Source organism: Anopheles arabiensis, chromosome 2 (genome assembly GCF_016920715.1).
Source record: "Anopheles arabiensis isolate DONGOLA chromosome 2, AaraD3, whole genome shotgun sequence".
Lineage (NCBI taxonomy): Eukaryota > Metazoa > Arthropoda > Insecta > Diptera > Culicidae > Anopheles > Anopheles arabiensis.
This window is the reverse complement of record NC_053517.1, coordinates 49,751,847-49,779,285: the sequence shown is the minus strand read 5'-3', so window position 1 is coordinate 49,779,285 and position 27,439 is coordinate 49,751,847. Positions and strand designations below refer to the sequence as shown.

At 45.1% G+C, this 27,439-nt stretch overlaps 5 protein-coding genes across 5 annotated transcripts; 3 read left to right on the top strand and 2 right to left on the bottom strand.

Annotated features, from left to right (window-relative positions):
* Nucleotides 1–319: 319 nt before the first annotated feature.
* Nucleotides 320–1,983, top strand: LOC120908070 (meiosis-specific nuclear structural protein 1-like). Its single transcript, XM_040319135.1, is given in 4 exon segments — nucleotides 320–328; nucleotides 389–470; nucleotides 473–1,278; nucleotides 1,354–1,983. Coding segments are annotated over 4 exon segments (1,428 nt in total). The 3' UTR covers nucleotides 1,885–1,983.
* A 2,374-nt stretch (nucleotides 1,984–4,357) lies between these two features.
* On the top strand, nucleotides 4,358–6,920 carry LOC120893957 (exocyst complex component 8). Its single transcript, XM_040296216.1, has 5 exons — nucleotides 4,358–4,526; nucleotides 4,620–4,775; nucleotides 4,844–5,177; nucleotides 5,265–6,576; nucleotides 6,648–6,920. The coding sequence occupies exons 1-5, from the start codon at nucleotides 4,472–4,474 to the stop codon at nucleotides 6,825–6,827; spliced, it is 2,037 nt and encodes a 678-aa protein (XP_040152150.1). The 5' UTR covers nucleotides 4,358–4,471; the 3' UTR covers nucleotides 6,828–6,920.
* Nucleotides 6,902–9,594, bottom strand: LOC120893956. The gene is made up of 3 exons (XM_040296215.1): nucleotides 9,481–9,594; nucleotides 8,340–9,411; nucleotides 6,902–8,271 (listed from the first exon to the last, which is right to left on the bottom strand). Exons 1-3 carry the CDS (start codon nucleotides 9,505–9,507, stop codon nucleotides 6,956–6,958), a joined length of 2,415 nt encoding a protein of 804 aa, XP_040152149.1. The 5' UTR covers nucleotides 9,508–9,594; the 3' UTR covers nucleotides 6,902–6,955.
* Nucleotides 9,595–9,691: 97 nt separating this feature from the next.
* Nucleotides 9,692–11,809, bottom strand: LOC120893958 (N-sulphoglucosamine sulphohydrolase). Its single transcript, XM_040296217.1, has 2 exons — nucleotides 11,469–11,809; nucleotides 9,692–11,395 (listed from the first exon to the last, which is right to left on the bottom strand). The coding sequence occupies exons 1-2, from the start codon at nucleotides 11,551–11,553 to the stop codon at nucleotides 9,972–9,974; spliced, it is 1,509 nt and encodes a 502-aa protein (XP_040152151.1). The 5' UTR covers nucleotides 11,554–11,809; the 3' UTR covers nucleotides 9,692–9,971.
* Nucleotides 11,810–13,682: 1,873 nt separating this feature from the next.
* LOC120895771 (ras-related protein Rab-4B) lies at nucleotides 13,683–16,250 on the top strand. The gene is made up of 3 exons (XM_040299373.1): nucleotides 13,683–13,929; nucleotides 14,111–14,191; nucleotides 14,418–16,250. The coding sequence occupies exons 1-3, from the start codon at nucleotides 13,914–13,916 to the stop codon at nucleotides 14,993–14,995; spliced, it is 675 nt and encodes a 224-aa protein (XP_040155307.1). The 5' UTR covers nucleotides 13,683–13,913; the 3' UTR covers nucleotides 14,996–16,250.
* The last annotated feature ends 11,189 nt before the right edge of the window (nucleotides 16,251–27,439 follow it).

Here is a 27,439-nt window from a genome sequence, read left to right as displayed (position 1 = left end):
ACTCCAATAAACGTTTTCATTGTCTTTTAGTTTATTTAACCGATGTAATAAATGCTAAATAATGAGTGTACTGTATGTCCACTTTGCCCCGTGTTGCCTTACATGTCGTTTAAGGTTAAGAAAATGAATCTGGCAACACTTGCCAGGTAAATAAAACAAAACACATACACACACATTGACTACGGCTGTCAAAGCAGAGATAGCAATGCGCTAACAAATGTTGCCATAGAAATCAGTAAAACGATGTGTAGTTTTCTGAATGAACCAAATGAGGTTTGGTGTTCATATAAATTAATCCAAAGTTAATTTTTATAAAACAATGGTAATTGTAGGGTATGAGTTTTTTTAACATCGCTGAAAATTTACACTTATCTTTTGTTTGCCGTAGCATCCCACACGCCATAAACAACAACAGTTGAAACAAAATGCTCTCAGCCGAGCCGTTGAAAGCAACCGGCTCAATGCAAATTATCAAAAGATTTGAATCAAATAGAGCGCAATTGTTTGGAAAAATGGACGAAACAGGCCGCAGAACAGGCAATCCGCGAGCGAGAAAAAGACCAGCAGCGAATCGCTCTTAAGCAAGAGGCACAACGGCGACAATGGTTGATAGAAGAACAGGAACAGACACGGCGTTTGCAGGAAGCAAATCGTCAAAAAATCAACGAAGAAAAGCTACGACAGCAGCTACGCGAGTCGAATCAAGAAATGCGGGAACTTGAGTCAAAACTGCGCGCTGCATATGTAGCAAAAGGTATCGCTGCCCAACTAGCGGAAGCAGAACTGCGAAAGAAAGCTGAACGGTTGCAGGCCCGTAAAGAGATGGATGAAATGCAAAGGCTGAAGGACGAAAACATAGCATACATGCAGCAAAAGCAAGCGAGCGAGGAAAATGAAAAGCGAATTCTTCGTTCGGCACTACAGCAACAAATGCATGATGGGCGCTTAGAAAAGAAATGTCTGTATGAAGAGTTCCTTATGGAGAAAACATATTTGGATGCAGTGGTGAAGAAGATACAAGATGAACATTTGGAAGCAGTTCAACGGAAGCTGCAACAACAACGTTGCACGCGTCAAGAAATGGAACATTTTCAGGAGGCCAAGGAAACGTGGAAAGCTCGACAATTACTACTGGATGAGGAAGAAAACGAGCGGATACGAAAATATGTCCAAGAAAAGGATATGTTGAAACAAATGGAACAAACGCAAAAGGAAGAAATTGACCAGAAACGAATGCAGCTTAATGAGGCCATGAAAGCGTCCTTGGAAAAAGAAATAGTACGTATCGGTTTAATATGGGAAATTGTGACCTATTTAACTTGTGACAAACTAATTTAATTCTTAAAATTTTAGAATGAGCAAAGAAATCGCGAAGAAATGCTGCAAGAGCTATACATGGCGGAGCGGAACGAGAAAGAAGAGATTCAGCGTCAGCAACAGTTGGAGGAACAGATTCGGAAAAGAATTGCGATACGACTGGACCTCGAGCAACAGCTTTCCGAGAATAATTGTCAAAGGGAGTTGCAAGCAGAGGAAGAAAAACGGTTCCAGGAGCAGCAAATTCAGGCGTGGGCTGAGCGAGATCGTATCGACATTATGTCCAACGAGAAGCGTCGTCGTAAGATGATGGAATATAGGCGTGCAGTTCATGAATTGCTCGAAGAGAGAAGAAAGATAAGGACGGAAGAAGTGAAGAGTTTGATGGAGCAAGAAGAAAGACAAAAACAAGCAGAAAATCGAAGACAGCAAATTCTGGAGGAAGAAAGGATAAAGCTGCTGAAGGAGCATGCAGCGGCACTGCTAGGGTTCTTTCCTCCAGGCGTATTGCGTGAAAGTGATCGTGAATTTATCCCATTACCCAAGCTAAATCACACAACGAAGTAGTTAATTGTAGTACAGCAGACGTTTGGTCAAATGAAGAATGTGAATGTTTTTTAAACCTGTTTTACATCAAAGAATAAAAAATAAATTTCATAACTATCATTGGCCTATGCTTTATATCATAAGTGCAACGGCAAATAACGGACCACGCATTGGAAAGTTGCGTCGATTAAAACCATGCCTAAATCATTTCAACTAAATATATTTTCATAAATTTGTAGAGAGCAATAAACACAAAATGGGATAGGCTTCCAGTGAGCTCGCTGTTCGGTACTGTTTAAATCAATGAAAAGGATAGAGACACCCTGTATCTCCTATGTGTAACGCAGCGTAACCCAACGTAACGCTGGCATGATTGCAAGCAGTGTGGCCAGATTATTTTGGCGGCTTTCGGTAGGCGCATAAAAATTTTATCGGTAGTTTTCGGTAGGTTAAAACTCGAAACTTAAAAGAAGTAAAAGCGAAAGAACTGTTAAGCGGGATCGGGGGGGGGGGGGCTAATGTGCAAAATGAATGTTCCATCTCACGAGAATATGCATCCTTTATCTAGGATATGGATTAGATTTGGTTAAGCGGTTACACAAATGAAGATTTTTCTGAAGTGTCGATCTGAAAATTGGAATTCTAAGCCAATTCTAAGATGCACATTTTTTCTCAGTGGTGACAAGTTCTTTTTCTCGAGGCACCACGCGACCGCTTAGGGACGCAGCAGTGCTCCATTGGATACGATTTAATCGTACGTGCTGTCATTTGATTTTCGCTGAATTATTTAAATTTTAGATTTAATTGTTTGGCTTAGTTTTGTAGTTCAATGATTAAAAAATTGAGATTTTTTACTTCAAACCCTAGATATATACATATATATATATATATATATGTATATATATATATATATATATATATATATATATATATATATATATATATATATATATATATATATATATATATATATATATATATATATATATATATATATATATGTATATATATATACATCGGTATTTTTGGTCACTTTGCCCACAGGGCAAGGCGAGCTTTTTGGCGACCACCGTCGCAAAACCGTCGCAAAACGTCAAAACCGACGTCGCTAGCGCCTCGAAATCGTTGCGAGTTTCGCTCGCTGGCGACGGCGGTTTGCAGTACTTGTTACGTCGGTTTTGGCGTTTTGCGACGGTTTTGCGACGGTGGCCGCCAAAAAGCTCGCCTGACCTGCGGACCAGGTTTGAAGCAAGATTGTGTGAAGCTATGAATTGAAATGTGCTTTTATTTGCAATAAAAGTGATAAAATATTTATAAACCAAGTTTAATGTGTTAAAGTTTTTCTTTTGATACGGGTACACCAAGTCCGTATCAAGGGAAGCGCATAGCGCGCTAAGAAAGAAAAGAGCGGAAGGGGTTTCAGTCCAGCGCAGCGCAACTCGCTGGAATCAAGTGGAGTACCAATTCAGCGCAGCGCAAGCTGAAAGAAACGGAAAGGAAGGGATATGAGGAAAATACAATGAAACAACGCGATCGAGCGTTCTTTTCAGCGAGAGCGCCTCGTGCATTTTAAAGACATGCAATAGAGCGCGTTCTTTTCGTGGTAGCGCCCCTTCCGCCATTTTTAGCCCAAAACAACGGACTTCGGATCCGATCTTGGGCCGGACCCCCACCGTGTGTTTCTATAGAAGTATACTTAACCCTCGCCTGAAAATTTCATTCTCTTTGTCTGTGAGCGTTTCTAAATACACCGAGAAAGCACCTGAGAAAATATCTGACAGCATGCATTGACAGCGACTGACAGCATTTTCGATGAGAGAAATCTCCTCGGCATGCAAAGAACGATGAAGCTGAGAAAAAAATAAATTGGCAGTTTATGGCGAACGATCAATTATAGTTTGAATTTTTGCAGCCTAACAATCGTAGGAATATTACTAAAAAGTAAAAGAATTTTTTTTGACTTCATTTTAGCGATTCAAATGGATTTTTTCAACATCATTTTAAAAGTCTCATCTCGGCGCTTTCCGGAGCTTGTAAACACACCGGCGTGAGAAACCGGTTGTCAATTCTCTCACAGCCATCTCTCAGCTGCAGTCTCGGTGTATGTAGAAACGCTCTGTCGGGTAAGCTTTAACCGCCGACAGCAAGATTCAAATTCAAATTTAAATGATTTTCTTTGATGAGCAATTCTCGGAATCCACGCTACTGACATTTTCTACTTATTATGAACATTAAATTTTAACGGATAAAAATAAAAAGTGCCAGGCAAACAAACGTGCATCAGCGCAATAAGTAACAAATGAGGTTAGCAATCCTTGAAAAAGCATCCCAAGCATAAACGACTGAAAAATCAAATATCTTTGATTTTCGGTAGGATAAATGGAAAATCGGTAGTTTTAGGTGCGGTCATCTGTGAATCGGTAGGCATATAAAAAATCGGTAGGAATACAGATAAATTGTTATTTCTGGTCACTCTGATTGCAAGATACGCCAAACGAACTGTCACAACAAAACACCCACAAAAGAAATGTCGATTTATCGCTACGGATAGTGCGAATTTAAGAAAATTGTATATTTTAGTGAATCATTTGCAAAATCAAAAACCAATATGCCTGAAGCAAGCACAGCCGTATTTGAGAAGGATAACTTCAATGCTGAAAAGTGTAAGTAAAAGGGACAGCACAGCAAAATGGATCGCTGCTTACGCACAGATGACGACAACAAGAACCATGTCTTTTGGTTGGTTTTATTTACAGATGTGAAAAATCTGGTGCAGGATTGTGTCGGTGGTCCGGAGTTGCAGCAAACAAAGCAAAAGATCCAATCTCTTAGTGAGACTGTATCGTCTACGCTGAAAAAACATGTGTACGAAAATTACATGCAGTTTATCGAAACGGCGAAAGAGATCTCACGTAAGCCCCAATGCTGGTCCAAAGTACAACATGAAACATTTGGCGTAACTTTCTTCCGCTTTCACTAGATCTGGAGTCGGAGATGTACCAGCTGTCGCACATACTGATCGAGCAACGCAATCTACTGACAACGCTTCGCGACGAATCGATGCTCGACGATCAAAAAAACATCATCGAAGATCAAAGCCTAGATCCCAACGTGAACGAGGAGCAACAAAACCGAAAGGCAATCCAGCTAATTAAGGAATCACTCATCGGTTACAAGGGCAATCTGGATGATAAAGTTTTCATTCACGAAGGTGGTCTGATTGAGCTGGATTCCAACGACTATCGGCCCATCTGTCGCATCCATTTGTTCCTGTTTAACGAGGTCCTGGTGCTGGCGAAAGTGCGAAATGAAAAGTAAGCGTGTATTTGATTGACCTGTGGACGTTACGTTAAGGCGTGTTTAACCGATTCACATTCGCTGGTTGCCTTCTTTTTTTTCAGAAAACTTGAATTTCAAACAGAATACGAAACGAAGAAGATTGCCGTGATAAACATCAAGGATTTGGATGGAGTGAACAAGAACGCGATCAATGTAATAACGAGCGATGGAGCGCGCATGTTTCAGTGCATCAATTCAGCCGCCAAGCTGGAATGGATCGATAAGTTTGAGCATGCCATCAAGTTCCACCAGCTGAAGAAGCCGAAGAAAGCGCAAGCCCCACAGCCCCCGACGAGCTTGAAGTTCGAGGCACCGCAAAAGTCAACCGACAGTGAGCTGCTCACCCTTAGCCCGACCGCCTCGGAAATGGGACGCGTCATCGTGGAGAATCTACCGCCTGAGTGGCTTGTGACGGCGCCGGAGGAAATACAGGCGGAAATAGCCCAGCGACACTTTGAGGACTGTCTGGCGCTGCTGCAAAAGTGTGAGGATCACCTCGCCCAGGACAGCACCTTCCACGGTGCAGCGGAAATTGGGGAAAAGATCAAAACGCTCAAAGGTTCGCTGGCGTCGGTGCTAATGCACGAGCTGTCCAACTCGCAGAGCCGCAGCCTACAGGCAGCGCTGCGCTCGAGTCGCCGACCGCTGAAGCTGCTGGTCGAGATGGAAAAGTCACGCGAAGCGTGCGGGATCCTGCTGCGCGTGTGTACAAGCGCTATTCGCACCTCGCAGCGCCAGGCACGGCGCAACAATTTGGCCGTGTCGGAGCTGTTCTTCTGCGACGTGGCGCTTGTGGCAAGCGAGTTTCTGCGTGCGTTCAGTGCAAAGGCATCCTGCACTAGTGCACTGATCGTGTGGTGCAACATGGAACTGCAGTACTTTGCCTCACAGCTCATTAAGCACTATCTTACGAAGGACACGCAGCTCGAGATGGTGGCGAAGGTGGTAGAAGGTGTGCGCGAGCCTTGCTTGAAGCTGCGTGAAATAGGACTCGACCTGTCCTACCACATGGAGGGTCTGTTGCGTAGCACGCTAGGCCAACTGCTGGATGAAGCTCGATACCGACTGGTCGATTCGATCGGTCGTACCGAGGACCCGTGGCAACCATACAATCTGCAAACGAAAACCGGTCTCCGCACGCTGCTAAAAGAATTCGATGTGCTGGGCATCGACTTCCGGGCGTACGTGACGGGCGACACGTGGATTAATCTAACACAGGCGACGGTTAGTTTCTGTCGCCATCTGCTGCAAACCACGGAAAGCTGTGCCTATCTAGCGAAGTACGATTCGCTGCAGCGCGATTCGGAGATGCTCATTCGCGAGCTGTTCCTTTCGCAACATTCCATCAAACCGCCCAACTCGCTGAATGCAGACGTAAGTACAAACACGTAGGTGAAATGGGAGAAATATAACAAAAAAATAACACAAACCAACTTACCTTTCAGATGAACTTTGTGGCGAAAAACAAAACCTACATGGCGGAAGTTCTGTTACCTATTGCGATGAAGCGTTTCGAACGGATTGCCGGTAAAAAACCGGACTTGCTTATGGAGTTGCACACTCAACTTCGAACTGTTCCACCAAAACCGAAACCCCGTAGTGTCTATCAAACGGACGTGCTGTAGACGAACATTAGAATATATGTGGACTATTACGCCATTAGAATATATATATATAAACAAGTCTAACAAACGACGACTAACTGTTCGATAATAGAGTGCGAACGATCGCTTTCTTTACCGAGCGAAATTATTTATTCGGCGTCAAACGTAATTTTTTTACCCGCGAAAGGTTTGATTCCGCTCTGGGCCTGTTTCGCAGCCCAGGACGGATGTAGGTCAGAGTTGTCAGCTTGAGACTTGTGAACACCGTTGCCGTATGCTGATCTACCACTGTTAAAAGGTAGTACAGCATTCCGGGCCTGCTTTGCAGGGTGTAGATCGTTGTTTTTACGATTATCTGCCGGATGCATTCGTTTTATAACGGTTGGGTCGGCGTGGTTACTGCCGTCATTATCATCATCATTTAATGCAATCTTTTTGCCGGCAAATGGTTTAATTCCGCTCTTTGCTTGCTTAGCCGCCCACGATGGGTGAAGATCACTGTTTGAGGTGTGCTTTGGTGGAAAGCTCCTCGTACCATTCCCATCAAAGATTTTAGTTCCATTTCGCGCTTGCTTCGCCGCCCACGAAGGATGAAGGTGTGATTTGCTATTGAAATTGTCGCTTTTTGGTTGGTTGGAAGTAAATTCTGCCCGTTCATTATCATTATCATCCGCGTCGAACACCACCTTTTTGCCAGCGAAAGGTTTAATTCCTTGCTGGGCCTGTTTGGCCGCCCAAGACGGATGAAGATCGCTTTGTCTATCAGATTTACTGGGAAAACGCATGGTGGCAACTGGTTTCATGTTTGTATCACCATCCTCTGCGTCAAACACAATCTTTTTGCCAGCGAAAGGTTTAATTCCTTGTTGAGCCTGTTTGGCCGCCCAAGACGGATGAAGATCGCTTTGTCTATCAGATTTACTTGGAAATCGGTTGGTGTCAACTGGTTTCATGTTTGTATCACCATCCTCTGCGTCAAACACAATCTTTTTGCCAGCGAAAGGTTTAATTCCTTGTTGAGCCTGTTTGGCCGCCCAAGACGGATGAAGATCGTTTTGACTATCAGATTTGTTGGGATAGCGGTTGGTGGCGACGGGTTTCATGTTTGTATCACCATCTTCGCCGTCAAACACAATCTTTTTGCCAGCAAAAGGTTTAATTCCTTGCTGGGCCTGTTTGGCCGCCCAAGACGGATGAAGATCGCTTTGTCTATCAGATTTACTTGGAAATCGGTTGGTGCCAACTGGTTTCATGTTTGTATCACCATCCTCTGCGTCAAATACCACCTTTTTGCCAGCGAAAGGTTTAATGCCTTGCTGAGCCTGTTTGGCAGCCCAAGACGGATGAAGATCGTCGTTAATTTTAGACGATTGATTATACATTTGCTTCCTATTGGCAAACTTTCCTTTCCCGCCAAGGTTACTTGCTTTGCTGTGCGTCGTATAGTTCTGCCCAACGTCCAGTTCTGCAAACAATATAAAAAAATTTAAATGTTAATCAAATAGCAATCAATCAAGTAAGTAGGTAATGTACCTTCATCATTATCCTGTTCTTGCCATTGCTGCTCTCGTTTTTTCCGCTTATTGGCAAATTTCCAGCTTTCTTCTTCTTCTTCTTCCGAATCTTCATCTCCTTCTGCCCGAGGTTTGAGTTTTGGAGCGACTGCCACGTACCGTTCTCCCGTTTCCGTAATGAAGAAGCTGTCCGTTAACAGCTCAACTCCGTCTTCTTCGTCGTCGTCCTCGGGTGCTTTGTAATTTACAACCTTCTTTTTCGCTGGAAGACTTTGATTATCTGGTAGTTTAGGTTCGCTGATGATCGGTTTGCTTCCCTGCTCAATAGCTTTCTTCGGCTTAGCGACAGAAACATAATTTTTCCGTGATTCCAAAGCATTAGCGTCCGAATCTTCATCACTGGCGTAATCGGGATCACTTTCACTGACGGACACGCTAGGAGAACTTCGTTGGTCGAACTGCTCTTCCTCATCAGATTGATCGGATTCATTCAGCTTAATGCTCCGCGGCTCAGAGCCGTCGTCCGATTCGTATGAATCGTACGAAGCAATTCTTGTTTGTTGCACAACATCCGTTCCATCGTTATCCAGCTTACGTTTCAGTTTTTTCTTGTTATCGGACGCTTCATTTTGTTTTCCGGTGTTTTGCTTCTTTTTCTCCTCTTTTGCTAGCCGCTTCGCAATCCTTTCCTTTTTCTTCTGCTTGTTCACGGATGTTTTTATCTTACTCTTCTTCTTAAGGACCTCAAGCAGCTTTGAATTTTCACCTTTGCCAAACTGACCTTCGAGCGATTTGAGGTGCCGAACTAGCTTCTCATCTTCCATAAACCGGGCAATGCTGCGCTGTTCAATAGAGGGCGGATACGCCGGCTGGCCATTTTTCGCTGGCTGATATTGTATGACTTTCTCCAACAATGTAGCAGGTGAGAGTGATTTAATGTTGGTAAGGATGGCCACGTAGTTTTCCGCCTTTTTTTGGGCACGCGGATCAGAACTCGTTGCAGCTTTCGCCGTGAACAGCTTGCTCAGTCGTACCAACTTGTGGATGATGACAACGCGTCTTGTTTTCAGAAGCGTTTGGAGTTTGTTAATCTGTCGCGTTTAATGAACAGATGATGAATGATATCCTTAATCAGAAACGTGTATTGCGGCGTGTCTTACCTCTTTAATTAGTTTACATTTATCCATTTTTAAACGAAACCGCACCGGAGATGTTTCGGAAAACGTGAGTCTATCAAACTGTCATCATTGTTTACGTTTCTAGAACATGTGTCTTTGACAGCGGTAAGGGCGTCTACACACTGCCCACTTCATTTTCATATGTGAAATTATTATTAGCATCATGCAATAAATGCATGCATCACGCGATTGGTAAAAAGCTACACAACCAAGAACGATTTTTTTATTTTTTGTTTGTATAAGAGTATTTTTGTTCATTTACCAATAATATTAAACACATGTTGTTAAATTAGGTACGTTGTTACGTTTGCAAGTCTGCACGGAGCCAAAAAGCGGTTTCGTTTGAATTGAACGTTTAAACAACAACGCACCAGCGCATATAGAAATTAATTAGATTGGGGAGTATGAGGACAGCATAATTTTACCGGCAATAGCACCGGTTTTCCTACCCACTACGGCAATTCTTATTCATGCTAATGTCCTAATGGTAGACAAGTTGGAATGTTGAGGTATGCCCCGGTGTCCTGTAGAACACCGTCCGGAGCGCAGCGGAACGGATCCTTTGTTACTTCCAGCCACTTCTGCAAACGTTCACTCAACTGCTGGAATGTGTCCTTCATGCTGCTCTTCCCGAACAGATTTCTCGACTCGGTCGGATCCATCTTCAGATCGTACAACTCCCACTCGGGACGGTGATAGTACGTACGAAGCGTTTTGTACCACGGAACTGGTTGATTTGCGAGTGTGCGATTGAGAATGTCTTGAAACGTGGGGGAAACGTAGAAATCCTGATCAATCGGAAACGGTAGCTGATAGTTAAGATTGTGAATCAGCTTGTAGCGCTTCGTCCGTATCGCTCTCATCGGGTAGGCCATGGTGATCTCGTGGAAGCTCTGACTAGCAAACACAGCATCATCCGGTTGATTAGATGGCTCTTGGAACAGGAGCGGCAGTAAACTCCGCCCGGTTAGTGTGGTCGGCTGCGGATGGGTGAGGTTAAACCACTCGAGGATCGTCGGGACGAGATCAAGATGGCTTGTCATCGAGTACGTCACTTCGTTGCGGCGAACGCCCTTCTCTGGTGATCGTATGAACATTGGTTCCGCCATGCCTGGATCGTACAGATTGGTTCTTGCCGCGGGCATTGGCGGTCCATTGTCGGAGGTGTACACGACCAGCGTGTCGTCCTCAAGGCCTGCATCGCGCAGCTCTTTCAGTACCAAACCAACACCCTGATCAAGCCGTGAGATGGTTGTGTACTGTGCAGCTAGATCGTATCGAGCTGGTTGCGTGTCTGGCACGTAGTACGGTAGATCGATCTCATCCCACACGTAGTAGATCGGATGCCAGTCCGGAATCAAGCCCATTCCTTCCTCTCCCGAGCCCCATCGCTCACAGAAGCTACCATACTGGGGCGTCACATGACCGCATCGATGTGGATCGTGGAACGATACCATCAGGAAGAATGGCCCGTTGCTGGTTGACTTGGTTTGCTGCAGAAATTCTCTAACGAAGAGCTTTATCTGCGTAATGTTACGTCCGACCTGATTGATCGGGTACTGTTCCTCGGTGCGCTCGTAGTCAAACTTGTACGTTTCGTCCGGTCCGACATGTTTTTTTCCGATCAAACCCGTTCGTATGCCGGCCTTTCCGAGCACCGATGAAATGCTGTGTACCTTCGGCAGGGAGTTGAAATTGTGCACCCCATTGTGCAGTCCGTACTGGCCATTTTGGTGCTCCGGCATGCCTGTCAGTATTGAGGCGCGTGACGGCGAGCAGCTGCTTACCGAAGCATACGCGTTGTTGAAGATGAGACTCTCTTTCGCCAATGCATCCAAGAAAGGAGTTTGCACGATTCGGTTCCGATAAGCGCCCATCTCGAAGCCGCCATCATCAGCTACGGGAAAGAGGATGAAGAATGTATAGCGATATTTTCTTTGCATCAGTCTGTTTTTCCTTTTCTTGCTTACCCAATAGAAGCAACACATTTTTGGCCTCGGATGGAACGGATGACAACAAAACCAGACTTAGCAACAGTTCCGTGTGCCACGACATCTTTTAGTCGCTCATCTAACTTAGTTCCTACGATCACTTTCCACTTTGCTCAACTGCTTGTGGCCGTATCCTCTGGTGCTGGAACAGTGCGTCTTACGATTGTTGAACACAAGCTCCCAAAACAGAATAGTGATGACTTAATTATTTTTAGTCTATCACTTCAACCGCTTTCTTTTCCAGTGGCTGATTTTCAGCCGAAGCACGGTATTGTTTTACTGCAGCGATCTGAAGGATTAGTTTAGTATAATATAATTCAAACATTGTTTATCAAGAGTGCATTTGGTAGAGGTTATAATTTGTAGCGTATTGTTTCGCGTACCACAAAAAACGATCATTATAAACCTTGTTGAAGTGAAAGTTTGGAACTATTATTCCCAAGCAACAAAATATGCTTGTTTGTTATTTTCATGCTCGTTTGCGAGCTTGCATCGAATCTAACCCATACAACTTGTGAAACATTGGTTTTTAATTTGTCATAGAAAATACACAAAAAAGGCTGTCTCTAAGGTTCCTATGTTTTAAAAAGTAGCTCAATTTTGCAAACAGTGCTACTTGTCTCGCGCGACATTTCTGCTTCATCCGAAACAATCGATTTATTCAGTTTGATTACGAGTCAGATTAAAACCAAACTTAAACAAATTAATTTGAGCACATTTTAGCTATTTTTTATGTTTTCAAACAAAAAACAAGTAGGTTGACTGGGACAACCCAAGCGCCACAGATTAAGCTTAAACGACTGGAAAATTGAATATCCATAGAAAAAAATGAAAGCTCCACAGCTTCATTGGTTTGATCAATAGATGGCGTATTACAACTCATCATCATATTGCTATCCTTTTCTTGCAATGTGTTTCGACAAGTTTCATCTTATCATGACCTATATTAGCCTTCTAACTTTCTGAGCAAAAATCTAAATTAATGGTCGTGTGATCAGATACGTGGGTATCAACACCAACCGGTTGGAGTTTAGTATTTAAACAATCGTATCGCCGTTCTAGTTCTAGCGATGCATAGCTTCAATGCGAAATCATACAACAGTACAGAGGAAATGAGAAAGCTCTCCTCCAAGCGATGAAGCTCAACTGGTTGGGGTATCCCATCAACAGAGAGCGCCACCAGCTTTTTTGCTATTTTTAGAATGCATGAGTCGTTTGCCGTCTGCTAAACGAAGTCTTTCTATAATCCGTTTAGGTAGAGAACTTGAGTCATTTAGAATCCGTTTAGTGGTTGTTTAGTGGATTTGTGGCACTTGGGAAATGAGCATCTTTAATCTACGCGGAGTGAAATTTTGAGCTATTTTTGATCGCGCGAGGCGTTGTCGCTCTATGTCTATTTGAACGGCCGAAGACTTGCTGTTCTTACGGAGCATATTGGCGCGTGTACTACGGTTCTTCACTGAGTTAGTACTATCGATGTTTTCAATTTTCCGTCGATATGCATTCAGGCGCATGAGGGCGTGTGAATATACTGATGTTTTTAGTCGTTCCCATTCTCCTACAAAACTGGTGCATCAAAATCAGTCTAAAGTGGTTGCCCAAAAAATAGCAAAAAAACACATCAGGATAAGCGTACACTGCAGCACTGTCCTAAAGGCCGGGCTACATTGATCGTACTCTCTGGTGTATTGTTGATTTTCACTAGCGCACCTGGCGGCGGCTGACCGAAGCTTTTTTTCGGTCATCGAGGGAATGGTCGTGCCGGATCTCAAAATTAAGTTGTTTTTCCATCGTTTTTTGACATGAAAATGGATGCAATGAGTACAGGACATGTGCATCTACCTTTTACAAAAATTTTATTGTCCAAATTAGGTTAAAAACATGGAAAAATTACATATTTTTTGAAGCGGCTCCAAATTGTTTGGAAAAATGCTTCGGTCAGCTGCCGCCAGCTGCGCTAGTGAAAAATGAAAATACACCAGAGAGTACGATCAATGCAGCCCGGCCTTAATAGTACAACATTCCTACCTCTTGCAATGTACCCGAAATGTACAGCATGGCGCATTTGTAGATGATCTGCAAGATGCACATTAACTTTGAAACGAGCACTGTAGGCAAGTAAAGCAAGGGTAGAGAAAATGAGCGAGATGCAGCGACATTCGAACGTCAAAAACCCTCGCCATGTTGTACGGGCCAATGAGCTAAATGTCAAGGTACGAAACACGAAAATGAAAAATAAAGACACAGAAAAATAAATGTTTCCATCTGAAAGGTTTATATTGTGCAAAGTAACAGTAATTGTTTCCTCTCGACAAGCAAAGTGCGTTTTGAAATAGAGTGTAATATTCTATCTTCTTTTCGGGTGCTAATCCTCCCGCAAATAAGCTGCCAACAGAAGCTGACGACGGTTTAAGTGCAGAAAACATGTCGGAGTCCTACGGTAAATATTACACGCACTCAAAGCTGCCTCTGCCCCGATTCGCTGGCAGTAGCAACAAAGCGACTCATTAATATGCACTGTTAACCTTTTTGTTATTTTGGGGGGTGTTTTTACATGGTGTTTCCTGTTGCTTCTACTTCATATTCTCCATCACCTACGTTATGATACCCGCATGTTCCAGATTATCTTTTCAAGTTTCTCATCATTGGCCGTGCTGGTAGTGGCAAATCCTGCTTGCTTCATCACTTTATCGAGAACAAGTGTAAGTAAACGAAGCGCTGTAGACCCTGGCCGGAAAGCGAGGCCAGCGAAACGCAATGAACTGGAACGGTATAGCGCTAATGCGTAAATATCAGCAGATGGGCGATGTTCTTCGAAGTGCCACACTCGTTAAGTCGCGTTCGAACCTTAAGTTTGAGCAGTAACAATCTCGATTTGTTTTATTTTCTGTGCGTATTTTTTTCATGCTCGGCGGCCCGAATGTGCAGTTAAGGAGGACAGCTCACATACAATCGGGGTCGAATTTGGATCCCGGATCGTGAATGTCGGCGGCAAATCGATAAAGCTACAGATTTGGGATACGGCTGGACAGGAGCGTTTTCGATCGGTGACGCGGTCGTACTATCGTGGTGCTGCTGGTGCTTTGCTGGTGTACGATACGACCTCACGGGACAGCTTCAATGTGCTCTGGAACTGGCTGAACGATGCGCGTACGTTGGCAAGCCAGAACATCTGCATACTGCTCGTGGGAAACAAAAAAGATCTGGAAGAGGATCGCGAGGTCACGTTCCTGGAGGCGAGCAACTTTGCGCAGGAGAACGAGCTCATCTTTCTAGAGACGAGCGCCAAGACGGGTGAAAACGTAGAGGAGGCATTCCTGAAATGCTCCAAAACCATCCTTGCGAAGATCGAAACGGGGGAGCTCGATCCGGAACGGATTGGCAGTGGCATTCAGTACGGGGACACCTCGGCACGCAATGCGGCCGGAACGCTCGCGAGCGGACAGCAGCCGAGGAGCCGACTGCGGCCGGATTGTTCCGGCGGCGGCGGCAGTTGCCGATCGTAGAAAGTGACGAAGGCTAGTGACGCCCGCGGTCTGTGTAAGTTTGTACCATGATCAATCCTGTTCTTATATATCAAGCTTGCCTACACTCTGGGGCGGAATGTATTGAAATGGTGGGTACCGCTACCCAGGGTGGGCGACATCCGTGACGGGTGTCCGTTATCCGAGCACAGGATATTCATTCGTTGGGACTGTTTCAATCAAAACGAGAAGCATTGCTTCTTTCTGTGTGCAGAGGAATGAATCTCAAAATTGTGCTACCTTAAATGATTATATTCACGCAAAAGGCGAAAAGAGTTGTGCGGATGGCCGTTGGCCATGGGAGTTATTTTGGATTCAGTATTGGACAATTACATACTATACTAAAATTACGCTATACATTCAGATGCAAGAGTGTCTGAAACATCCTATCGACCTGCGGCTTTTCGAACGCATTTCAGTCAATCTGTGTTACACTTGAACTTATCATTCATAAACACACACTAATCTTCCCGGTTTAACTTGATATAGATATTATCCCTTGGTAGTTTTGTCCGTGCTTTGGTTGTTGTTACACATTGTATTACATAGTATGGCGCTTGTTTTTCTTTTACGTTTATGTTTCATTTATCAATTTGCACAATTTCTCCACCAATTTAACTAGGTATCCAGCTACATCATTATTTACCGCGATTTGGATAATTACTTCAGCAAAACGAATAACATGTTTTCAAATAAATATGCTATGGACCCGAAATTCTGAGTGAGATACGTATGCTTCTCAAAAATTTAAATCCACCTAAATCAATCAAACGACAGCAACAAACCTAGCAAATAGTAAAATTATTTTCCCTCAATAGCTTTCCGTTATACCGTTTCCAATGAGTAGTTTTGCAACCATGAGTAGTTTTGCAACCCAATTGGTGATTTGGTTCGATGTCAAGAGGATCGGAAGAATCGATTTATATTAAAACAACTGTACCGTAGATTTAAATGACAGAGCCTTCGGTTTATCACCGGTTTGAAATGTTTAGGGAATGTGATGTTAAATTACGAATCGCGGGGCAATGTGCAGAGACGACTAAACAACTTAAACCACTTAGATGTAACTGTAAAGAAAGAAAAGTGAGATAGAGAGGGAGGGAACGAGAGCGATAACAAAAAAAAAAAAAACATAAAAATCGAACTACAAAATGAAACTTTATTGTGCATTAGATATCTTTATACCTGAGTAGACGGGAGGAGAACATTAAAACCAATAAATTTGTTCAACGATATATTTTTTCCATTTAATGGAACCACATCCCCTAGGATCTACTTGATGACAATACTGTTGTGTATAGAAAGCACCATTATATTACATAGATTAAACTTAAATTGTCAATCGCATCGGTTTCATTTTAAAGTGAACATGTGAGTTGCACAATTTTATTTAATTTATAGGTTTTTCCAGGAGTTCTAATAGCTGTGGGTCACTTTATTGGCTCTTTCTTCCGTGAAATGAACTTAATGTACTGGGAATTGGACTCTATACCAACCCTTGTAGGACAAATCTAATAGGAATTTCCACATGTCCAAAAAGGGTGCCTTCGAATCAAATTTCCATCATATGAATTTCATTTCGCATAAGAAAGTTTCATTAAAGTATCCAACAACTATGAGAACCTCTGGAAAACCCTGTATCGGCGCCCTGTAACCCTGTAACCCTGTTATTGTTATTTATTGATTATAATTTATCTAGCATAATGATTACAGTAAGATATAGATTTTTTTAATTTTATTTTTAACTTTCGGTATCATGCTGCTGTACACAGAGAAACCGGTCGGAAGATGAGCCTGTAGTATTGTTGTGGTAAGTATTTGGCGTATTTTATAATAACAAGTACAAACAAAACGAGCTTCATTTCAACATAACATTGTTTTATCTTTCAGTATCCAAAGTTCGACAAGAAAAGTTTAAACTTTTCTTGAGCTGCCGATACGGATTGGGCCCATAGTGCGGATCGGGGTGGGGCTGAAGAACAAAAAAAAAACATCTTAGCGTGCAGCAACGCGGTTACTCTCTATGCTCCCGAAGCGCGCGATTCCGTATGTTTCTGGTAGTGTTCCGGACCTGCAGAGAGAGCGAGCGCAGCTCGCGCTACGTCGATGCCGAGACCGTCCGAGGGTTGATTCCGCACCGTGAAACAGTTCATGCTCGTTCGCGTGCCGGAACGGTTGTGACTCGCACGGTGCTCGTCGTACAATAATAGCCCTAGGCTGGTTGGTTCATAATTCGGGGTGGCGCTCGCAGACTGCTGCAGCTCTACGCAAAGGCCCCTGAGGGAGTATCGTCCGCGTAACAGGATCCCGGTACGTCCTTTACAGCCCCGGAAGCGAACCGCGTTGTTCGATGTTCGCTAGTGGAGGCGCATCGTAAGCACCGTGGGCCAGCCGCACGGCAGAGCATTTACACGGTTGTGGTCGAGAAGCTGCGGCATCGAGGATCGGTCGTCAATCGGTCGTCCTATCTGCCTGCGCACGGAGATCGCGTTTTAAGTGTTGAGCGTACGCACCTGAGCGCGATTGCGGTATCGGGCGCGTCGGCCTTGCCAAGGTTGTTCGTGATGCTTACGTCGAGTGTCAGTGCACGAGGTAGCTAAAATAGCGTAAGAAAAAGATCAAAGTGTCGAGCCTGACCGGGGCAGCCAGCTATACTAACCCGGTCAATCACTGCGCGCATCCCGCATCGTGCTGGGGCAGAAAATTCAAGAGCACGCTCGTGAGTGAAACGTGTCGCAATCTGGTTCAGGCATATGGATCCAAAGCCGCGGAAGTTGGTACCGTCGTGTGTGCAACGTTGTCAAATTCGACGTTTTCGTGGTGTTGGTTATTATCGCCCCGATCGCGCGGGATCGAGCGCACAGGTGTATGCGTGATTGCCGGTTGAAACAGTTTTATCACGTGCGTTAGTGATGTGTATCGGGCGTTTGACAGCCCTATCCATTCAACTTGCTGCTGATGCTGATGCCGAGGAGCTTCGACGAGAGTGCCAAAAAGTGCGGAAAGGTAAGTGGCAACGTGCAACACGGCGTCACAATACAATGCCGGATAATTGAGGGAATGTTTTCTCCGCTTGATGCTGGTGTTATTTAACCTTTGCGGTGGGGGTCAACGGTTCTTGTGTGCAAGTGATTTTTAGGCGGCATGGATCGTTCTTGTAGCGACAACTTGCGATCGTAGCCCTGGCTGCGTGGTTGCGCTCGGTTACGTTTTCAGTTGCCATTTCGCCTTCCGCTTTGTCCGAAACTGGTTTGATTGGCTGGCCCGAGGCAGGCTGCTGCCACGCTGCCCAAGTTAGACACCCAGCCATCAAGGCGTCCCAAACCGCAGCGTTCTTGAGCGCTGGCAGGATTGGTGATCTAGACTCGTGGCTGGGCACGGCGTTGTGCGTGAGAATAGTGTCTTGTTCTGCATGGTAAGCATCGCGGAGTCTCATCACGATCACCTCCGACAGCCATGATTACCAGAGCCCAATGTAAGATGGTACGGCAAACAGTAAGTGACTGCTTATTGATTTTCTTTTGTGGTATGCAAAAGTGAGGCCAAATTTGTTGAAGACCTTTGAAGAATTTCCCCACATGGTACATTGAAATTTACCTGTGTCTAAATACATGTCCCGAACCTTGAAGGGGGTGACATGCTTTTCTTCAAACCCTTCAATCAGAAACATCTTTCCTAGGGTCTGAGCTCGCAGTAGTCAGTGTCCCACTGTGGAATGGGCCACCGTCGTCTTAGATGCGCAGTGTTCCTTGCGGGAAACGACGCTCTGTCCCCCCTCCCCCCTGATGTGCTGACGGCGCGAGATTTTTTGTTTTCTGTTTTCGGACATTCCCGGGGCACGCCCGGGCGTGTGAGGATCGCCTAGCGTCGCGGTATGTTTGCCTTGCCTGTCCGCCTTCCCCGTCCTCCAAAACCCTTTGTGATACATGCCAGTAAAGCACTTTTCCCACTCGTCCGACCGACACGGTAACCGGCGGTCGGTGTGTTTGTGAACCAGCCGCGCCCGCCCAGTACTCCCGGGTTGGCGTGGTCGCACGCAAAGGTGTACCCTCGGTGTAAAGGTGTACCACACAAGCGTAACCAATAGCCGTGCGATAGGGTGGCTACTTAGCCACCGCACGGTGGGGCCACCACACCACACGCCCGACCAATGACGAGGGAAGGCCGGGCGAGAGCGGGAAAGATGCAACACAGCAGCAGCGCACAAACACACGCGTCGCGTAACGAAATTGGAGCCGAACTGCTGAACGCATCGGTTTTTGTGCAATCCGTACCGGCGCGCTGACCACGGCAGCAGCGGGTGGAGGGAATTTCCGCGAGTGAAATCGTACCTCGGTCCCGGTGGTGCTGGGCGATGTCCTCTCCACGCTCATTTGCTGACCTTATTTTTGACGCGATGGTCGCTACGATCCGCCACCGTACCTGTCTTACAATCTGGCAACACTTTTAATCAATGGAGCCAGCCCCACGTTTCGTGTGGATTATGTGGGTGGAAGGGACGTTGGTGGTCTGGGGATTTGATTTTTTTTAACTTGCTTGTTCCTGTTATTGTTTGTGTAATTACAGCCAGTACCGCTGAGACTTCGGGTGGCACGATCGGTCTAGGCTTGCATGACGGGTTGCGCTTAACGGTCATGGGATTTTCGGAATAAGAATTTGTTGGGTAATCCATTATTTTCCTTGGGACGTCGGTGATCGGTCGGTCGGTTTCAACGGCACAACCCAAGCTGCTTCGGGGATGGGTGCATTGATGCGACATTGCGGCTAGCGCCGGCATGACCGTATCGTACAATGCCATTTACCCACTAACCACCTTGAAATTTGAACAGGTGCACGTGACCTACGGGCGCTTATGGGCCAACCAGTAACGGCGATGCGGGTGTGAGAGAAAGAGAGAGTAATGCATGCAATTACTGGCAATTAGTGTTTCGATGCTCATTAAATGAGCGGTAAAGGACTTGTGCTGTGTGTCCTACACAATAGACAGACTTCGCAAGTGTGAAGATGAACTTGAAAAAATGCGAATGTACACAGAATGTCGAATTGCGGTGCGTTTATTTTGGCCGCATGTAAATCGTTACATTAATGGGTGAAGGGGTACTGCAAGGGTACAAACTTATTATGGGACAGACGCAAACCCCGGGGATGTGTTTCTTGAGTTTATTGTGAATTTTAGGCAATGCTTAGATAATATTTATAAATTGATAACACATTGTTCCGCAATGTTATGCTCAACATTTTTTTGTGGATCAGTGTTAATGAGTTCTATCAATAAGTCCCATAAATGTTTCTTCTAGTTTTAATGTCGGAACTCAAAATCTCAAAACAATGTTCGAGCACGAATCTTGACGTAAGTTTTTTTTTTTAAATGAAGCTGGAATCGATTCCGGAACCCGATTCCGCAGCCGATTCTGGAGTTGGTTTTGGAATTGATTCCGCGATCAAAATCGGCTCTGGAATCGTAATTGACCTAGGAATCGGCAATTTGCCCCGGTAACGGAATCAGGATTGACTCCAGAAATGGAATTAGCTACGGAATGAGAATCAGTTCTTCAATTGAAATAAGAAGTTTCAGAAGCTAAATCAGTCCGGGAATCTCTCCGGATCCGGGAAATGAGAATGGATCGTTTAGAAGGATCGTTTAGAAGTTTTGATGCTTTGTGGCTATCAATACGTAGCATCGTTTGACCAAAACGCGTATTCTTGTGAAGATGCCAAACCGACTCCGTTGCGAAGCCGGTTCCGATTTCGGAGCCAATTCCGATTCCGGAGCCGATTCTGGAATCAATTCCAATTCGGGTTTCCAATTCCATTATGGAACTGAAACTTCGGAGCTAGCCGGAATCGATTCCGACGAAAACTTCATTGTTCCCACCTCTAGTTCCTCCGTACACTTTTATTCTCCCGGAAAACACAGAAAACTTTTAAACACTCTTGGTTTAAATTATATTTTTGCTTCTTATTTGCTCCAACATAACCGTAATTTTGGCTAAGCACATCCCCAGGGATGTTCCGTCCTGCGATGGACATGTTGTTAAGTCGTATCACGTGTTTACTGTACTACGGAAAAATTGTAATTATTGAACTGAAAATGTGTGTAATTTATAGATAGTATTGATTTATTTTCCTATGGTATGCGATAAAGTTAAGCAAAATCGTTTTCTTCTACAAACCTTTAAGCTCAGAAACATAATTGAGTGTACGCTCCCGCCGCTTTGATGCTCCTGAGCCGCGCTCTCTAACGCAACTTGTCACTGTGTCGTGTCCCAGCTGTTTTTGCGGATTCCCGATAAAACATTTCCTCCGCCACGATCGCGCACTGGTTCGATGTTTACTGCCGCTCTACCACCCTCATGCTTTCTCGATCTTCCTACAATTCTGCCGCCCGTACGGGCGGGACCGCAGAATAGAATGTACAAAAAATTTACGATTTAAAAACATTCCCACCCCGGTAGTATTTTTAGCCCCGTCTCGTCGATTTTGCGCCTTTCGGTCTGCCAATCCGCCCATCCGGCGGGCGCGGGTGTACATTTTTATCTCGGTGAGTTAATTTTTGATCTCGGAAAATTGTTCCTGTTTGCTTGGCGGTAAATTTCCACGAACTCTTACCCTATCCGTTTGGCCCCCATCGATCGATTGGCCGAAACGGACGCGAAATCCGTTGGGTTTTGGTTTGGCTTACCATTTGCTCGTCGAGGATATCGCCAAACTAGATTTAGTGACGATGAAAGTTGAACTGTTTGTGGCTGGCATTTGCAGATGCGTCCATGGTGGTAATGGAAAACCGTAAGTCTCCTTCGCCTGCACCCCTTCAGTTTCAACGGCAGCAAAATGTTTGATCGCCAGCAAAGTGGTAATCGTTATTGCATCATGTGGCGGAATCGCTGGCAGCAGTGCGTTGGGTGGTCACCGTACGGTGATCCCCGGGGTCAGCTGGTTTTACTCGCACACAATACACAAACACACACACGCGCCTCCACTGGCACGCAGCCGGAAGCAAGATCGGGGATACGTTTGATCGTAACGGAGGGGGTGAAAGAAGCGATCAAGTTTCGGTCCACCGTACCAGGATGGTAGATGTTTTGGGGCGGCTTTCGGCTTACCACCCGCTGGAAAGCAGCGGTTGTATCAAGCATTTTGTTTAGCTTAGAAGAGGAAATGCCGGTTCGATTGCTAACGATGCGGAAAGGGCATTACATGACGGCCTCTTAATGATCGATGATTGACCACCGGCGGGCGCGATCCGGCCCTGGTCGGTTCATCTTTCTCCAGCACGAAGAATGCAAAGGATTGCCGAAATCGCTTTCCCTTAGAATACACTGCTCTAGTAGTGCGTTCGTTATGAAATTGGGGTCGCTTGCTGGTTACACCACCTCCACCAGCAGCAGCAGGCATTAAAAGCAGCTCCAGCTTTTAATCCAGATCGCTGCAACCGTTGTACAGAATTTCGCCCTCCACTGTTCTTCACAGATTTGGGTTGTCGTGTCGGTCAAACGCTTCTTATACTGCAAGCGCAAAGCAACGCGACAGTAATCAGGGCCGCGCGTGACCATCCATCCCTCCCTCTTAGTAGGTGGGTGTTGTGTGTGTGTGTGTGTGTGTTTGTGGTAGCAGCTGCTAGTGGTGTTACCAACGAAGCACTGCCAAAATGAAGGAAAAAAATAACATTAAAGCATTCAAACAAATGTGAATGATAACCGAATCTGAGGGTAGCAGCTGAGCTCTCCTGGGAGGAGGAGGGATGTGACGGTTATCATCACGGAGCGATTGCTGAAAGGGATGTCTGAATTTAGAGAGTTGTATTAAATTGCTAATTTTTTTTTCGTGTGTCGCTGGTAGAAGAAGACGAGACAGATTAACATAGCATTCGCTTGATCGTCTGAAAGGCAATTAACGTACGCATCATTTCATGTTTTAATTCAACCGTTGGCTGCTCATGCTGTGATCGCGCACTACGTGTATCCGCAGCCCATCTGTGGCGCCTTGTCAAGAGCTAAATCAAAAACTGAACGATGATAAAGAGAGGAAAAGAGAGAAAGAGAGCAAATCGAGGTGAAACGTCTTGTTGAAACAAAAGCAATTAATATTGCAACAAACCCCGCGTCCCTCGGATAACGAGTGTGCGCGGTCGGGGATTTAAATTCTAGCAGAATGTTAAAATTTATCCCAAAATAATAACAAAACAAAACAAAAAAAGCGCATAAAATGCACATATGCTTCGTCACGCAGAGAACCGTCTCTGGCTCGGCGCGGCTCGCGTTGCCGTCGGATTTCGCACCGAGCTCGTAATTACATTACCAATGTTGCCATTTCTCTCCTTACCCAACGCTTTTCAGCAACTGCTGTATTATCATCTATCTCGTATCGTGTCGCTTCTGCTGCAGCATCCCCCGCGGGGGTACGTGTGGTAGAGTGTGGTACGGTGTGCCTTCACCGTAACACGGGGGATTGTGCACATTGCACATAAATTATCGCGACAGGGCAGCATAAACAAATCACCAGCCGGGGCACCGGCCACCCGACGATGATTATCTGGCGGCGGCGGCGGCGGTGGTGGTAAAAACATGTTCATTCTTTTTTTGTGTGCCACCGTCACTTACCCGGATTGTGCCTTCTCCCCCCTCCCTCCTCCCTACCCGCTCGGGCTGGCGGAAGCGCAAGTCAGTTGCGAAGGTCGCTGCTCCCGTGGCGCGATCGCGAAAATCGCCAGCCACCCTAGCGCGCTCTGCATTACGGAATGGGAGGAGGAAGTTCACTTAACGTCTTCATTCTTGTGGTAGAGTTTTTGGGCGGTAAAAGAATGCAGGCGATTGCAAGCGCATTTTTGCTGCTGCTGCTGATGCTGCTGTTGTTATTGTTCGATTCGATTTCGATGCACAATCTCTTTTCGATGCACAATTCACTCTTACTTTCTGCCACAAATTCTCAGTCACTTGCAGTACTCCCAAACGGGGGATCCGTGTCTGTGGATGTAGCGGTTTTCTTGATGGACTGGAGGAACTGTCTAACGTTTGTCGTTTTCTTCCAGCAAACTTTAATGTGTGTGTGTGTGTTTGTGTGCGATTGCGTTTTTCGATAGGGCTGTCCTAGACGGTTTTGAATTTCCCTCCGGGTGTGGCGCAACCTTGGAGACACACGCACCTACGAGGACTCCATCTACGTTACGTATACAGGGAGATGTGCCCCGGCGTGCGCGTGCCTGCGCGTTCTATAAATGGGCCGTCTTTCATACATTTTTATGGGTGGATGGGTTGCTAACATATTCACCGTATGTGCCGGACGGGATAAATGGTTACGGGTGACTCATCGTGTGGCGTCTACTGGTCGGTGAAAATGGCTTCCGGGAGCATCAGCGAATGGACATCCTGGCGAAATGAGACAGCACATCATCGGTTTATTGCATCTGGAATCGATCGAATATGTTCCTAGGGCGCCTTGAGCGTCTTGTACTTCTATTTAAGCGAAGGGAGTAAGGAAAATGTTTGACCCCTTACTGTCCAACAAAGATAGTGACATAATTTTTCATATTTTTCCACAAAAATGAAAATAGACCTGGTTGATTTTGGACAGACGCGTTGGCTGTTGCAGGTTCCATGAGTCACCTAAGTTCCTTAAAAAAAAGGTTTACATAGATTGTATACAAATAAATTAAATTATGCCCAAGAAGAAGAAGAGCTTGCTAGTTTTCTTCGCTACAGTGATTTATTAGTTGGTTCGTTTTACGATTTATTCATTAATTTCCATTTATTTTTGAATCGTTTTCCAATTTATTGGTATCATCCGATTCGAGATAAATACAATTGGGAAATTTTATGTCGAATGCACGGACATTAACACAATAACGTAAAGGACATAAATGTAATAAAACATGTTTTTTTCCTAATTCTAAATTATTAGCACGGGCCCGGATTATCCTAATCTGCTTTAGCTCAGCCGCCCGAATGAGACTCCCCACTAAATGCGTGCTGTAAGTTTGCTCTCCCTCTTTTTTGCACTCCTCCTCTCTCAATATCGCTCTATTTATTTTAATTTCTCTCTCCGAAATCAACCAAAAAACCTTGAAAACCCCTGTAATGTAAGATTTGACACATATTTCACATCTTCTTCCTCTTGTTTTGCACACCTACTGTTTTCGAACTAGGCCTGCCTTAGCCACAAACGGCTATCAGCTTGGCTATCAGTGATTTGATTGGTTTACCCCTTATCAACGGTGACTTGATTGGTTTACAGGTCTGGACAATCAGATCAACAACTGTACTGCGAGGCCGGGATTACGATACAATTACATAAATTGGAATAAAATGGAAGCGCAACGTTCATTTGCACTTCAGTCATAAAATGGAAACACTTCACTGCCAAAAAACGAAATCCTCGAACAAATTGTGCGATATTTAGAAGTCTTGATATTTTTATTTTAGTATGTTAACTCTTAAGATAATTCAGTTGGTATTTGTTCAAATTTTATTCTTTTGAAATGTTCCACTACGTTGATTTTACTCCTTAAAGTGCCCTATAATGAAAGTGCACCACAAGGGCTCTCTGATCATTGAAAAGTTCATCATCCCTACACGTGATGAGTGCTAAAGTCCTTGGGGGGAGATAGATGGTCAGCGTCTTCCGTTTTTTTTTGTTCGCCACTACCGTTTAATGGTTTCACCCATCATCAATCATAAAAAAATCATCCTCCACAGCAGTGCAAATAAATTGCAATTACACGGCCTATTTGTCGAAGCACCCTCTGCACCACGCATCCCAGAAGCACATTGTCACACTGTGTGCAAGTAATTCCGGCATTTTTAAAACAGGAACGTTTAAAGTGAAAGAGAAATAAAAATCTTTCGCCCGTAAAAGCAATGCCATTTCGATTGTCTCGGCGTTATCTTTCGATTGTTTCATAATCATTTATCTCAATTGGCGCGGTGGCCGTTTCCTTTGGTGGGATGGAATTGGTCCCGTCCCCTTTGATGCGGCACTGCGGGAAGGACTTTTCCAACAAAACAGGATGTACATTAAATAAAAGAACAGGGTTTATCCATCGTTGGCTGTCATCAAATTATAATTACTGCACAAAACACACACACAAACACACTCATCATGCAGTCCGTGTGGGGTAAGCCCAACGCGAAGCGACAGAGGATCGGTTGATCATCGCAATGGATCGGATTGCTCTTCTGCAGGCCGTGTGCGAAAGCACTTAACGCACGAAGCAGTGAATGATGTTTTTCTCCCCTTTTTCTTTGCGCTCGGATTGCTTATGTCTCCATACTGTCTGTTCTCGATGGAGCTCTTGGGGCGTGTGTTGACGTTTGAAGATGTTCTGCACACTTTTCTGCACAAAAGTGGCTGCCAGTGTTTGGATGCTGCTATAGGGCGGGATGGGCGAGGGTGGTTAAAGCCGCTCGACCCACGGTCGTTAATATCAATTTAAAATCCATTTTAAGCGTTTTTCAATTCACATCTCCCGCCCGGCGTTAGCGAAGTGCAGTGACAGTGACGATGAGCAATCGGAATCTTTGCTGTCCTCGGTTGCTGTCCCCGGCAAATAGGCACAGAAGTGTGGCGTGGTGCATGGCAAACGTGTTGTTTCGGTGTTGTTTGCACAGTACGTGTTGTTCCTTACATTTCACTGAGGGGGTGAGCTGGACCCATTTCGCCTGTCCTTTCTCTTAATCCAATGCTCCAATTTCATCCTTTCAGTCACAACAACAGCACAAAATCCACGGATCGATCGCAGACGGCTTCGTTTTTTGAGCTTGTTGCGCCGAACAAGGTCGACCTCCGGTTGGCCATAAAACTAGGACGTTCTACTTGTTGTTTCGCAGAACCATTTCGCCTACAAACATACCCACTCGGTCACGGTTTAACAGCGGAAAATGGGTGCACCAGCTTTAGGCAAGTAATTAAAAGCGGGATCATTTCCTTCGGGAGTTTCCAATTCCCGCTTGGCATGGTTTGTTGCGGCACGGCAAGTTCAATGCTCGCGTTATGTCTGCCGCTTCGTTAGCACTTCCTGTTCTCCCGGCCTCCTGCGCTGCGCGGCCACCGATCGATCGATGAAGATATCGCGTTTCGGCAGCGTGTCGAGCACCAACATCCTTTCCCACTGTGCCGGCGCTCGGCAGATGACTGATCGCGTAATAGCCCGATCATAAATTAATTTAAAAAACTCCTCGTCGCAAACATCGTTCATCAGTGGTGTTTTGGGAAGCCTGTTTTCTAGCTCTAATTCGCCTGGGAATCAGGGGGGCAAGAAAACGAACAACATAGTGTTAAAGGAAGCTCTTATGCTTCTTCCTAATACTCGCCAAACGGGAGAAAAAACGGGTGCGCACGCACCCCCGCCCCCTGACGCACTTAAGCCATAATTCCGAATGTTTATGTTGGATTACATTGTGTTCGTGGCTTGTCGGGCAGTTTGCGCTCGTG